The following is a 15,906-nucleotide window of genomic DNA, read 5'->3' as shown; positions in this document are numbered from 1 at the left end:
TCAGCAAATGGACTTGGTTGAAACATGTGTTAAAAATTAGCATTAAATAAAACTAAAACATAATATAAAATATTGTTTTACGACCGAGTTTCTATTATAAAATCTAACTAGAATTACAACAAAGTTAATCTATCATTTTGTTGAAGGTGTCTTAAAGTGAACTAATTCAACAATAATTCAAGTGCAATAAACACCTCTTGAATTGTGTGATCAGACTACAAGCACGTACCTCACTTCTAACGAATGACATAAAAGGTAATACTCCCGGGAAATGCATATAAATCATCTCCAGGCGTGCCTCGTTCGTGTTTGTCACATGAGTAAGCATCCATTGGCGGCACAGCACGCCACAGGCAACGACCATTGTTTCACACCACGGCAACACTCCTCTAACGTACAAGCCTGTGGACCTCATGAGAGCAATTAAAGTGAGACTAATTCAAAACTGAGCAACATACGAGCTGGCTGCCCGCACCCAGCCACACACATCGGCAACAAAGCACTGCCCAGGCTGGCAGGAAGGTTATGCGGCTTAATGTTGCGAAAAACATGCGTTCGCGAATTATTAGCAAGTATTTGGTTTTTCACCCACACCCGGCATCCGAGCGCTAGGGGCCGCTAACAGAACAATGGCCCAGCATTGCAGGGTATATGCTCTGCGTTTAAATAACTTCCGCGCTCTTTCTGCCTTCTAATGGCGTTGGAGAGAAGAGAAGAAACAAAAACGAACCGACGATGGAACAACGCCGCCTTCAGCAAGCGGGCAGTTGGAGGCGACGCGTTTTGTTCGCTTTTCACTGTCGTTTGCGTTTCGTGCGGACATTACGGTGTCCCTGCTTCCTAAATAAGCCATTGTGGTGTGGAATTATGGTGTGATTAGTCACGTAATAAAGGCGATATACGGTTTGCGATAGGGTACAGCGAATGCGTTTGGTACTTTGGTGTGCCATTTGTCTTGCTGCGTTGTCCCGCCTGCAACACGAGCGGCGTAAAATTGTGACTCATTGCAATTTTCTTTGTCTTTTCTGAAGGTTTATGTTGCAGAGATCGATTGATTTACATTCTGATGTATTATTTGTTGGAAAAATATCAAGCTACCTACAAATGTAGTTTAATATGCTTTAAATGAAAATTTTAGTGTGAATTAATATCTTAATATCAAAATTATTTTTATTACTGCTCGACTAGTTCAGATTAAAATCGCTTCACCATTCCTCGTAGTCTTCAATTGATTAATGTCTATCATAAAATTTCACCCCGTTGCAACACGGGTTTTCCTACAACCGCAAACGCCCGACATGAAAAACGATTGACTTCAATGCTTCCGTAACCGACGAACCTTCTGTCGCGCCTTATCTCGCACAAAGCAGCGCCCCCAAAAGAGCACTCCCCCGAGGATGGTTATGTTTTTCGGGCCGGATATCACGCTGCAAACAACAGACCAAATACCGGTTGCTGGATCGAATGACCTCAGCAACCTGGCCGAAGGCAATCTGCGCCCGCTTGCAAGACCGGGCCCCGCGCAAGATCATCTATTTTGTTCCAGTTATTCAAATGCAGAACCGTCCACGCCGGGGCCCGGTCATTTTTGAGCTCACACCACTGCTAATCAGACTGAAGCTGAAGCTTCTCTAGTTCACCCAGCGCGAGAGCAGTGAGAGATTTCGAATGAGTTATGCTAATGAAATTACCACCGTAGCGGCATCTTACCGATCGGTTGGCATTGATCCAAGGAAAACCAGTTCGTGCCGTGCTGGCGTTTGGACGAGCGCTGCCAGTAGTATCTTCCGTCCAGTGGGATGGAATTTAAGATGCGTCGATACGATCGGTGACTGACGCAGCTGCCCCCTGGAGGGGGTGTTCGTTTCGATTTTAACGACACTGCACACTGCTGAATGCACCAGACTTCTGGCTGGGGTGCTGAAACTGCATCGACCCTGGTTGGTTGAGTGAAGCGATTTATCTACCAAACCCTTGCAGTGAAACTGTTTTCGTTTCTGTCGTCGTAATGATGATTGCGTTTTTTACTTCTATCCCAGTGTTTAATAGGCGCCCCAACTTGGACTGATTTATATTTAGCTCAAAGCGGAAATAAGCAAAAACACTGAACGCACTAGTTAATGACGTACGGCAAACTAGCAAGTCAAATGAGTACATTTGTTTTTGTTTTTTTTTTTTGCTTTGCAAAAATGAATAATTTTCTGCGGTTGTATAAACTCTGCAACAAGTGAAGGATACCACCAGTCACCTTAAAAGCGTGGTCAATGCCGGCGATCTTTGCTGAACGGACCCTACACATTAAGGGACGAGGGGACGATGGGCCCGAAAGCAGTGTTCATCATCATCATACGTGTCCTTGCGGGTGCGCTAGTGGTAGCGGTTCTATTATTAGAAGCTAACAGCACGGTAGCTCGCTTGGAGTAAATCATTCGAAATTGAGCGTGGAATTTGCTTAAACGGCAATAAATCAATCGCACTGATGCGCGCGGAAGGTAATGAGCACTGAGAGTTTCAGCACAAGGTGAAAATAGGAAATTGATATATTGATGTATGTGTATATGTCTCTTTTTTTAGAGAAATTTATTAAGAAGAAACATCAGAAATTAGCGAGGAAAAGAATAAAAAACGTATCTGAAATATTGCTTTTTTCACTACATATATTAATTGACTTTGACATTCAAAAAGATCCTCGTAGTTTAAAGCGAAATTATCCCATAACCATAACTCACTGCTTTAATAATCCAGAATACCATTCCTTTGACGCACCGAGCTTCCTGTTGACCGTCCACCATAAAGCATCATAAAAATGTTCACTCGATCGTAGCCCGCCGTGTTCAGATTTGTGTAAGCGCTTCGTTATTTGCGTGCGGCTTATAAAATCCCAAAATATCAACGGTGTATCGATCGAACATTTCCGTTTCCATCTTGACAAGTGTCGATTGTAAAGAAAAAAAACTTAAAATCCTCTCTACTGTGCAAAACGTGTAATGCTGAATTCCGAACGATATAGGAGCGTGCCAAAAACCAACCATAAACAGAGAAGGGCAAACACACCTTCCTTTACGCAGGCAAACACGGTACGTTACGATTTGCTTAAGCAAAACCGAACGTTTCCGCGCAAAGATCATCTTCATCATCTTTACGGACAATTGCTTGCGGCGATCGGTTATAAAAATCAGTTCTAGTTTATGATGTAATAAACAGTGCCCGATCTCCTTTCGCTTGCTGGAGCGAACGGATTTGCAAAATAGTGTCCTTCAACTGAGCTAACCCACTAGACTAGCGGAATGCTGGCTTGTGCTTAATAGAATATGGTCACCGCACAAATCGTCCTGAGTAACGATGTCCATGCCGAGGACAGATGTTTATCCGCGTTAAGCAATGGAGATTACTATCGGCCAGTACTGATGGGTATTTCCTGCCGATATGACTCACCGTGGATCGGAACTCGAACGCGTGGGGCCCTTGAGTGTGTGGATTCGATTGCACATGAGGAGTGTTTGTGATAGTGTGGATTTCATGTATTTCGGAGATCAGTTGGAAGCAAGCATATTAAATATGAACATTCTAAAAGAGTTTTTGGTATATTTGTGATGACATTGAATCAAGCGATCTATATGGGAACGGTTTGTACAAGACGGAAGGAAGGTAAAACAAAAAGTTTTGGACACGTCTTCGAAGAATTGAAATAATTTTTAATTATTAGAATTGTTAATGTTACTTGATGTTTTGCAGTATTTTATTAAAAAAAAATTTTATATATGATCTATGAGATTAAGATTCTTTAGATTGTCTATATAAATGAAATTATGAAATGGTGCAATAAAGAACAGATTTCACCGTTATCTTATGCAGAAGTATTGAGCAAACACATAAATTTGTGCTAAATTTCATAGTTCACTGCTAAAAAAAGCATACACGACAAATGGCAAAAACACCACAATCTAAACTTTGTGCTTATTCAATACCTATTCAAAGTATACATATGATCAAAAAGATTGATTAAAATATTTAATATTTAAAATGATAGCTGAGAAAACTACAAAAAATAAACGAAACGTACATCTAATCCCCTCATTTCTCATTCGTTTGAATTAAATTAACTAAAAATTAAATCGTGAACAAGCCAACAAGAGAGGAAGAGCGAGATTAATTTAATCATATCTCATCCATTTGCACACCTGATAAGGTGTTTAAATCAAAACTAAAACACACTTCCAGTATGTTCTATAGCTTACAATGACAAGCAATCCATTTGTTTTGGCCGGCCTAATTGTGTAATCTTATCCAGGTCGATAATACGTATGATCAAGCAGGCGACCAAAACCTAATGATTTCGTGTAGCGCTCTCGCTCACCTCACATCTTTCACTTCACATTGCAATACTTTTTCCTGTCGAACCAGCTTACCGATCGTCGCTAGATAACCGATGCGTTCAGATTTTGGCAGCACGACGAGTTCGACGAGAACGAACTGGCCGCTCATAAATATACATTTGTATTTTTAGCCCAACCATCGTTAGCGGACCAACGTCTTGGTCAAGCTTCAGCCCCGGCTACCATCTCAATGTCATCGCATCGTTTCGGTTATCTGTTATACTGCCCAGCCTGGTACATCAGTGCTGCCACAGAACGATCGCTTTGAACTTTGACTGTGTGAAGGGTCGCGGCAATCGTCCCTCCTGGAAGCCAAGGTACCGGTCAACTTATATGGTAGCTAACCAACGGCAGCATATGTTTGGATTGCTGCTAACAAGCGCATGCGGTTGAAGGACCCGCGTGTGGGTCATTTTTGTAACTGGGGAGCCAATGTCAGAGCTAAAAACACGTGCTGGACGCTCTGCTGTTTTGGTAATCGGAGTGGTCCGTTTTTACGATCGACGTGAACGAACATTGAATCGATCGATCGAATTGGATCGAGACGATGAGCCATCGTAACGGATGAAAAAAGTTGCAAAACATTTCCACCTTTGTGGATGATGCTTAATCCACCCTCCACTGATGGTCAAGTTTAGGAGTGTGGTACGATTTGCATCCGGCACCGAAAATAAAAACCACACTGTCAACACAAAATGGAACTCTTTACATTGATGTGAATGAAGAAACGGCTCGTTTAAGATGATATGCTAAGATGCTCTATTGAGTGTGTTGATGCATTTTTGTATCAGACGATCGGTGTTGAGCATGTTGAAATGCCAAGCTTCAACGCCCATTCAAATCAAGTATGTAGCATAGTTGAAAGTGGCGGACGATGGTATTGAAACTGCTTAAAACCACTTTTAATCGATTCTTCAATTTTTCAATGTCAAGTACAATTTTTATAATAGATCACCTAATAATAAAACGCTTGGTTAGTGTGAAACTCTGCATAATATCTACATATCAATTGAAAAACTCCAACATCAATAACAGTATCTTTTATGGGATGTGTGGATTCCAAAAAAGTGGTTATTATTCTTAACCTTTTATGTCATTTTGTAGTAGCTTATTAAAGGATAAATAGATGCATACTGTTCATAAAAGAATACGAAATAAAACATATAGTTTATTCAACAGTTGTGCGAAACAAAGGGACTCTTGAAGTCAGTGACACAGTATTGCCCAATAAATAATTCTATACTTGTAGCCTTGCTCATTTTTTTGTCCTGCCGAGCCGAGGATCTTTTGACTTTGGCTTTACCCATAACACCCAATAAAGCTGCTCCAAAAATGGCAGATGTTACGAAATGTGTGCAAAATGATCGCATTTCGGACGGCTCGAAGCCTTCAAGCAGATCAATTTGACGAGCGCATGGTGCTCTTGAACCACTTAAGCAGCATTCCGAAGCGATTATGATGCATTAGGTGGGCCCTGAACGACAATCGCTTCGAATAGGCGCGCACGTCTGAAAAGAGTGCAAAAGTGATGCTGCTGCTGCTGCACGAGCCGGGTCAGAGAAGCAGCACTCTAAAACCAAACCGATAGCGGCTGAAGGAGGCATCTGAAAGATGTTTTTGTTCCATTTGTTCATTTCTCTCTCTCGTCGATCGGCCTTCAGCTGGATGTTTTTCTTCTGCTAGCATTGTGTTCGCTTTTGTCTTTTGCACGTGTGTGTGTGTTACTCTTTCCAGCTTCGGTATGACATTGCCGGCATCGAAAGAGTTGGCAGTTTTAGAATTTATTTTTGGCACCCGACAGCGGGTGGAGTCGTCCCTACTTTGCATAACTAGCTTCGGCGCATCTCGTTGATAGTTGAACCGGGAAGGCGGTAGAGATATGCCTTTCGAAGTAGCAAAAAATATGGCAGAGAAATGGAGATGAGAAAAGGCACGACGCTGGTCCACAACAAGCTGGTTCTTGAACGCATTTTTTATATCTGTGCTCGAACCTCAAGTTCAAGCTTTCGGTTTCATCGGAAAGCGAACAAAACAGCCGCTCGTTCGTGCAGAACTTTTGCTATCGTTCGGCTGCGGTGGAATGAACTGACAAACCGGACCGGACCGAACCGAACCGGAGGAATGTATCGAAGGTCACTGCCGTGCGATTGAACTTTAGAAGGTAAGTTTAAATTGTGCTCTTCCTATCAGATTTCAGCAATGGATGGTTCAAGAAGTAAATGTAGAGGTTGCTTGTCCTAACTAGCATTGAAATCTTTCATTTGGTTGACGCGGAACGAAGAGAATGGCTTCAGTTTATTAATTTGTGATAAAATATGACAACTTTCAATATTGTAGTAAATTTTTTCTGCAATTTTATTCAGCTGTGACATTGTTTCCATAACATTTATCCTATTAACCTATTCGTTAGGAACTTTTACCTTATTATATCATATTTTACCAATATTTCATCTAAACAAATAACAAGAGGTTTATGAGCAAATATTTTACCCATATTAGATAATATTATTTTCTTTCACTTTCTCCATGATACAGCAAACATTGCAGTAGTCCAATACGTGTTAGGAGTGCTAAAATTCAAATTACTTCCATCTTTGCTTTGAAAATTAATGATGATACAATTAGCACCTCTGAAATACGATAAGGTTTGAAAGGAATCCATTTGCAAAATTCCTCACATTCTTTGTGAACTCAACTTTATAAATAGAGAGGATGGATGACTTACGTTGGAGGTGAACACGATAATCCTCTCGCCTTTAAATACGGCAAACCTATAACCAAATCGTAAAGCACAGTAAAGTATTTGTTCTGGGTGAAACAAGTGGCATTTTTTGTGTGGATGGCATTTAACGAGCACACAATTTCGGTTCTAAAGACGTGATGGGTGAAGCTGCACAAAAATCGATTTTTCTCTTTGATAGTCGGCGCGACTTTAGCCTGAAGCGTTGTATTGCGGTAAAGCCTAGTCACGACCGAGCAGTGTGTAGTTGACCTTTGCGCGATTACAACGAGCTGCTTCTGCACGAATCATTGGCCGAAAGGAAGATGCACCCGATCGAATATTTGCTTACCAACCGAGTGAAACACCTGAGCTCTTTTGTATTTGAGTTAAGTGAAGTATTGAATTTGATCAAACCCTTCTGATTGGCTGTCAAAAGCTAGATTGCATCTGGGTTTTGATATATTTAAGGGGTTAGTATCTTTACTGGAATTGAAGTCTCTTTGTTTAAAATATACAATAGTAGCTGTTAGCTTTGCTTATTATTTCTTTAATATGATGAACGCACGTTCATGAAACATAAAAAGTTAATCTAAGTATGAGCAACCGGTCTAATGAAACTCATTTACGAGCACAGTTAAACGTTCGTAAAACGTTACGGCATCTAACTCGACAGAATCACTTAAAATCATTCCACCATGCGGCAAAAGCCAGGGCAAAAGCCTCGAGACCTTTGTGTGTGTATTGCTGTATCGCTGTAGGCACCACGCGCGAGATAGCCATGAGAACATTAAAACCTGGGTATGGCACAAGCACTGTGCATTAACAGCACCGAACGCAGCGTCGTAGCCGTACCATTGCACATAAAGGCTATAGATGCATTTCCATCAGCACTGAGAAGGTTGATTCGTTTTTGTTCTTTTTTCTTTTTTTTCTTGCTTCTATCTATTTCGTTCCATCCACACGTTTTTGTTTTCGGATGATGGGATCGGTGCGTGTTGCTGTCTTTTCGGGTGGGAATCAAGTTTTTCTTTAGTTTCCAGCGTGGGAAGCAGTGGAAATACGGATCGCTATGCTAGAATCGGAAAGATCGCAAGATTGGCTGACGTTGAGTGTGCCGTGGACTCTTTCGTGGCCACCCTCACAAACAAACGTAGACTGTCTGTGATTGCCAACGTAAGCAGATTGATGGAGAAGATACGTAAACGGTTTCTCAAAAAATAAACACACACACACAACAGCACCACCACCGACAAAACTCATCGAAGACGTCATGCCGCATGACGTGCTCTACTGACATTACAAAATTGGGCACAGTTTTGAGTAATGTCAGCCGGCATGCAAGTGCCCTGTGAAATATGCGCTTCGTGGGGGATCGGCACTGGCACTGGGAGTAGGTTGATGGTAGCAAACGTAACGAATAGGGCTCGAATTTCTGTGCAAATGCTATGCAAATGAGTGATGATCCAGTGCGACCTTTTCGTGATAGTTTAGTGGATCGAATTGGCCGGTGTCTAGGATTCTTTAGCGAAGCGAACTATGTATGTTCAGGCAAAGGTTTTTTTTTGCTTTTCGTTTACGATTGTAGGAGCAATAATTGTAAGACCAAAATGTTGAATATTATTAAATAGTACTAGTTTATACTTTAAATATGGTGACTCGGAGAAAATATATGTTTACATCGAATACAAGCGAAGTTACTTTGGTACAGTCGATACCCAAAAATTATAGCACCACTACAATTGAATCCGGCACAGATAGCGCGCATTCGCTAATCTTTCTTTATTTTCTCCTAAATAATCCATTACCCAATTTCCTTTTATTGAAAATCACCAATCCAAATCGCACGAATCGGCTCTCGCCATGAACAATGCAAATCTTTCACTCGTGAGGTGGTACCATTCGCTCCAAACAAATGTCCAACACCGCCCCCGTGTCTAACACCGCGTCCCATCCCTGTACACACCCCACTGCTGACTGTTATTTTTCTACCACATACTTGAGAGGACGTGCTTGCGGCACACAAAACACTCGCCGCAACACCAACAAAAAAGCGTGCCCAATTAAAGATTTGGGGGCGCTAAGATCCGTCATCCGTCCGGTTCGGTCGGTGCGCCGGGCCCGCTTCGGGCCCGCTTACCGGGAGCTCAACTGTCGAAGTATTTATGACTTGAGTGCGAGCATTAGTTGGTATCGAAGGTATTGTGTTGCCTTTTTTTTTTTTTTGCTTGGGAGTTTTGGAACGGCCGTTAGGAGGCCGTTCAGGGAGTTGTTGAATTTGGCACCGTAACTGACCCGCATTGACCTGGCTTGAAGCTGAAGAAGGGCGTCATAACGAGGTGTGGAAAATACTTCCTGCTTGGAGCTCGACGGTACATAGCGTGAATGGAATTGAATTGCAAGCACAACAAAAAAGTGTTATCGTCAATCGAAGTTTGAGTGAAGCATTCGTGCGATAGGAGTCGTGTTTGGCTGATTGAAATCGCGCGTGTGTGTGTGTGTGATGCATTCCAGACAGATTGCATAAGCGATTATAAATGGACAAAGGTGGTACTAAACAGTGAACAATCATAGGAAAAAAGGTCTTTTTGGCACAATTAAAATATTAAAATGGCTAAGTCTTACCTAATGACATAATTTTAAATATGTTTTTGATTGATTCGGTTTTCTGTTTCAACTACTGCTACATCTGTATAAAACTGCGTTTACAAATGAAAAACTTCTATGCGCGTATAAGTGAGAAACCGAATGAGAATTCTATTAGTGTAATCATTAATAATTGGTAAACGCAAAGTTTACTGACGTATTGAGGTGATTCATATATTTCTTTAAGAAATCGTTTAAAATAATTGTAAAATATAAATGTATAAAGGACCAAATTAAACGCTGTATAATTCTTCAACTCAATTTCAAAATTAACACATAGCTGTTTTGTGTCATTTTAATAAGTATTAGGCAATGAATTCATACTTTCTCAAAAGAATATCCATACAATGTAAAACTTAAAAAAAAAGCATGATGCATGCAATACTGAAAACAGACTCGACCATACAATATAAATGCACAACAGTACCAACAAGTCTATACAGCCGGTGATGCAACATTTGTGCAATAAAACGCATTGTCCAAAACTGAACCTGAACGCTGCGGTTGAACTTCATCATCTTCACCTACTTTTTAAGCCTCCGTTCTCTGTGACATTTTCGTGTGAAACAACTCAAAAACAGCACACCCAGTCCATGCGTCAGTTCGCCCTCCGGTACGATATTACATCAGTAATGTCCCACCACTTCAATTACATGTCCGCACGTACTGCCCCCCCCCCCCCCGTGCCAAGCAATCTTGTTGCTTGCATCCCGAAAAGAAACAAGAGCAAGAGCTAATTTTGCATGACACATTGATTGATTACCCATCAGATAGCTGGGCAGGGCACTTTTTGTACGTGTATGGATGTGAGGAAACTCCTGCTGCGGGTGGTGTGAAAACGAATCACATTATGCTACACGTTAAAGCTTCTTCCACCACTGCACCGAGCGCCGTTAAACAAAGGATGGCTACATACACACACACACACACACACACACACTCTTTTGCACCCAAACGCGCATGTACACGCGTTTAAAAAGACCTCCAAAAATGGTTCATGCTACTCTAGCTCAGTTTTTATTTTTTTCGGTGATGAGATTTTGGACAGATCGAGGCCAGTCGCGCAAATCATCATTGAGGTGACCCTCGTGCCATACTACCCCAGTGTCAGCGTGGATTCGATGTCTTAATGCGTCGGCTTTTGGGAACGGAAGCAACCACCGATTGGACTGATATTGCGTGTGCCAGCGGGTTGTTTTGGTGTCTGGCGTCGGTGGGAAAGTTTCGAACGAGTTTGATTTGATATTTCCTTCGATTGCAACGCGCGAACAAAAGCCGACATCATGGTACCGTCAAAGTCAAAGGCTCGTAATGCTTCTAGTATTATATTTTTGCTCGTAAATGTCACAAAACTAATCTCCTGTTCTGTTTCGCTGATTGGAATGATGGGCTTGTCGTCTTGGTGGTGCTGTGAGTTTTGTTAGCAGATTGGAATCTTTTTCGATCCATGTTTTTTTTCTTCTGTCGCTACATCCTTGAACAGTCACGATTGCGATTGATGAAAAAATGAAAAAAATACACTAAATTGACGAAACAATTCAGTTTAAGATAACAAATGTAATAACACATATTGTTTTGTGTTATGTAAAAGTTTGCAATGAAACAAACAACATTAAAACGTAAAGATCTTTACTATTGCTCTAAAGTCCCGGCGATCACCGATAATTCAACGCACCACATGAAGTTCGTTTATTGAAGATCTTCTTGTATGCATTTACTGATTTTCTTGTACTCTTTTTTAAGATTTCATCCAAACATTCCCGTGATACAGTCGGTATCTTGACAGACCTAATGCCTATTGTAGGTTCTAGTCCGCTAGAGATCAAACCATTCCATAGGCCGGACTAAACCAGCTGGCAGTCGCTGGTACTTTAGTCCTTTAGTGATTTATGGCTAACAAAGATCGATCACGATATTTGAGTCGAATACAATTTAAAACAACTAATTTATAAGCTACTAAAAACTGTTTTGTGTATGTGTATGTGTATGTTCGCTTTAAATTAGTATTTTGTCAAAGAATATGATTGTTATTCATCAATTTGCAACACATGGCATCTACTGAATTGCGTCCAGATTTTGTTTTAAATACTTCTAGAACATTTTTTAATGGAATGGCATCATTAATCATTACCGGAACGGAATATCCCATAATCATTATGTGCATAAGTCATCGGTCATGAGCTGTAGAGTAGCATTCAGATAGAATTTTACTTAATCTGTTCAGTCTAATATGAATTAAAACATAGCCACAAAATGATTTATATTAGAAAAAATTCTGTTAGTTTTTTTGTTTCACACACATCGATTAGCATTTTCTATTCTTTTCTATTCTAAAGTTTTATTATGATGCAGATAGTTGAGTGTTATTCAATACACAAAACAATATATTTTGTTACTTAGAATTGGATTTGTATCAACCAAACATTTGACATAATCTAAGCTGAATTTTAAATCAAACTCTAAAAATAGTCATATAATGGTGTAGAAAAGGGATCGGCAAAGTCTAGCCTGCGAGACCATTTAATTGGGATGTTGTGGGCTCAAAAGTAATTGAACGTAAAGAGAAAAATTTCATTGTAGATATTGTTTTATAGATTACTCCATTGATTCTTTGTAATGGGGTTGAAAAATAAGTTGTATTATTTCTTTATCTGTAAAATTTTGCTTGCTTCAGGTTCTTTGCATATTTTTTAACTCGAATAAATTGGCTTGTTATATACATTTTAAGGCAATTTTCTTAGGACTTGCTAGAGTTCTTAGGGACTGAACCGTTCCAGTAAGTTTTTATTTTAATAGCTGTCTCTACCCAAATGTGGTAAAAAAAATAATGGTTTCATCTGTTTATTGAGAATTTGTCCCATTTCAGCAAATTGATGATCCTGGTTAATACAAATCTGGATTTATTCCAACCAAATTGTGTTCCTAGATAATAAACACATTTCAAATTATTGTCCAATTTCTGTTTTGTGCAAAAATCATACCAATATAGCTTTGCAAATACTCTGATTTACTTTCAGATATTTTCGATAATATATTTTAAGCAAGACATTTTTTTAGAGCTGCACTTTTAAGATAACTTATAAATGAGTAAAGTTTAAAAAAAAACGACAATTTTATGCAGCTTACTAGTCAAACTCATAGAATTTGTTGAATTTTTATCCATAGAAGATAATGCAAGAATCACACAAGTAGCTCATTCCTAAATAATATAGGCTTTACAGAAAGAACTATATCGAGGAAAGTGCGACTTAAGTACCTTACTAAATATTACACAAAAAGGATTAAAACGGTAATTATTTCCCGCTGTAGTCTGAAAACTGTGTAACGATTTGAATGTTTTCTGTCAGAAAACTGGCTCTAATTCAGACAAGTATTTCTTCAATCCAACTCGATAATTTTAGAGTTTTGTCGACCGCTGTGGTAGAATATATTAGCTAAAACTCAATAATATATGACTTCGCCAAACAAATCTCATATTGCAAAGAAACAAGCTTCTCAATTCAGCATGTACTCACCACTTCTCGATCCATCTGCAGTATGTACTGGAATCGCCCAATGTCGCTGATCGTTAGCTCCTTGCCGCCATGTCCGTGACCGAACCGCCCGGTGTGTCCACTTTCACCCACCATATCGGTCTCACCGATCCCGCGGCCCTCGCTGTAGAACTGAATGTTACGACCGTACAGTCCATCGTCACCATTCACCTCCTCCTGTCCATGCCCCGGCTCGGCAGAGGCCGAACGGCGGCTCATATTTAAATTGTTCTGCGGTTGCTGCGGCTGCTGATGATGAGGCTGCGTACTTTGCGTGCCTCGATGTCGATGGGTCGGTGGTGGTGGTGGTGGCGGCAGCTGTCGTGGATGGCCCACACCATACCCGCTTGCACCGCCCCCGCTCGATGCCGACTGATGGTCGGACAGATTGTTGCTGTCGCTTTCCACGGAAAAGCCGTCCTCGTCGGAGGCCCCCGCCGGTCGCGTGGAAATGACCGGATAGCTACTGCGCAACGGGGATGGGGAGCTGTGGCCGCTGCTGCCATTTCCGGACCCACCGGGCAGCTTCGATTTGTGCAGCTTGGGATTATGCACGTTGTATTGTTTGTTCACCATTGTTTCAGCTTGTTTTTGCTACTGTTTGATTTGTTATTTACGTGTGTTTTATTTTCGGAAGTATTTATTGGTAGTCACTGTTTGCAACCACGCTGCCTTCCTTCCGTAGACAAGCTGCACTGTTGCTGGCGCCGTGAATGTTTAGCGCTGCTTGTTTCACTTTCTTCACTAAACACTTTTTATCGCCTAATAAACGCAGCGCACCAAAATCAGAAAACAAATATTGGGAAAGTGAACAAATTGAGGTAAAACGATCAACACTGGGACCTCTTAATAACCCTTTGTATGCGATCACTAAAAATACCTGGGAACTAATTTTAACGGTGAACGCGGTGAGCAAAGGAAATAAATCGATTGGTTTTTTAGATTACCTTGCTTTACAGTGGTTTTATCCAAATTAAAGACATTTTATTAAATACAAATAAAACATAGGTATTAAAAGAGATATAAATGAAGAAACATGGATAATGTTTGATACGTAGTTTAAGTTGATGTTAAATTTAAAATTTCACATTGTAATTTAGTCAGATATCAACATTGTATATAATTACATATAAAGTAAATCTATCAGTAATTAGGGAAATAATAGAAACTTTAAAATTACTATAAACATAATTCATTCCATATCATTCCGAATGTATCTAAAAGCCTGCAGTCCTCTAAATCATAGTTCATTGATATGCCGTAATCTTTGTTTTGTATTCTTTAAGAACTGGTTCTGTTTGTGAATTAGTACATTAATAAATAATGGTAAATCAAACATCACTAGTAAAAACAACACATATGGACAAATAGAGATGTCCCAAATCCCTTCATCACAGAAACTATCACTGACGCTGCTTTTCAAACACGGTTTCTGAATGAGTTTTCCTTTCACACATTTCGTCATTGATGCGTAAAAGCCGCGTTATCCGAGGTCAAGCGAACAATCGTGTGCACCGTTGCTTCTTTCTTTGTCCATGGAACTGTTCACAACACCATAATGCGTTTTCATGTGCTACCGTTCCAAAGACACTTGAACGTATCCTTCACACGGACGTCAACTTTGTTGTTTTTTTCTCTCTCAAAATCACTCACATTAGCACCAAAGTAATAGCTCGTGAAAAGTGACGAAGAAAATCATTCCAACATTCACGCGAAAGAAAAAGAAATACAAATAACAATCCACTTACACACTTGACACACACTCGCACCTTTCTTCGGCTGTACCAATTGCAAACCGTTAGCGAACGAGTGGCAAGAAACACGCGAAGCTGTACCAACGCACGCACCCGCGAAATGGGGGGAAAACCCGCTTCAACTCGCTGCCCAGTGACGAGTGACCGTAACGGGCGAAAGACGACGAACGACTGCAGTCGACTGGTACCGTGCCGACGAAAGACGTTAGCTGCCCAACAACATCCCTCCATTCGGTCGTTTGAAAAAATAAAGCCACGGAAAGCGAAACCACAACAATCGTGAAGGGACGCACGTTCGTATCGAACACGATCGGAGCTTTCAGGGTGAGCTTTTTTGGCTCGTGCGACGTCGGATGGTGGATTTAGAAGGGAAGGGATTAAACAGCCCCTACCGCGGCTGTTGCCATGCGTTTCGTTTTCCTTCACTTTTGCTTTCGTTTGCTGATCGGTTTGCTGATGTGGAGTCAGTGCCGCGATCAGCTGGATGAATGCGATTGGCGCCACCACTTTCCGTTGCGTCGTTTTGGGAGATTGTTTTCTGACACCTTTGACCGCGTACGAATATGAGGGGAAACATGAGGTGTGTTTACGTTCTCCATTTGATGAGAATACGAGCGAAAAATTTATATTTTGATATTTTAGGTAGGTTGCAGGGCGTTTAGAATGTAGAGTTAAAGCAATTTCGGACAGAACTTGAAAATGGACTATGCTTTCAGATTAATACGATTTAGACTTATGCTTCGATCGGTTTGCTCTTCGTCTGAATTATGACGATGTCAAAACTTAGTCAGTATGCAAACTTAGACAAAACTTAGTCAGTAAACCGGGCTTATTTTTTACTTGATTGTTTATTTTTGTAAAAAATCGCTAGTATTTGG

At 40.6% G+C, this 15,906-nt stretch overlaps 1 protein-coding gene across 5 annotated transcripts in view; it reads right to left on the bottom strand.

Moving 5' to 3' along the window:
• Nucleotides 1-15,217, bottom strand: part of LOC121600074 — a 41,617-nt gene extending 26,400 nt beyond the window's left edge. For 2 of the 5 annotated variants that reach the window (XR_006005780.1, XM_041928368.1), the window contains exons 1-2: nucleotides 15,023-15,217; nucleotides 13,257-14,036 (exon numbers count right to left, since the gene is read on the bottom strand). Coding sequence is in view for 4 of the 5 variants with exons in the window: in XM_041928368.1 (XP_041784302.1) it covers nucleotides 13,257-13,850 (594 nt within the window). In the remaining variant the exon portion in view is untranslated. Of the gene's footprint in view, nucleotides 1-13,256; nucleotides 14,037-14,927; nucleotides 14,963-15,022 lie in introns of those variants that run through there. The other 3 variants (XM_041928369.1, XM_041928370.1, XM_041928372.1) reach the window with 3 other exon arrangements.
• Between the last annotated feature and the right edge of the window lie 689 nt (nucleotides 15,218-15,906).

The sequence above is a fragment of the Anopheles merus genome, chromosome 3L (genome assembly GCF_017562075.2).
Source record: "Anopheles merus strain MAF chromosome 3L, AmerM5.1, whole genome shotgun sequence".
NCBI lineage: Eukaryota > Metazoa > Arthropoda > Insecta > Diptera > Culicidae > Anopheles > Anopheles merus.
The sequence above is the reverse complement of the archived record's forward strand: the minus strand, read 5'-3'. Positions and strand labels throughout refer to the sequence as shown.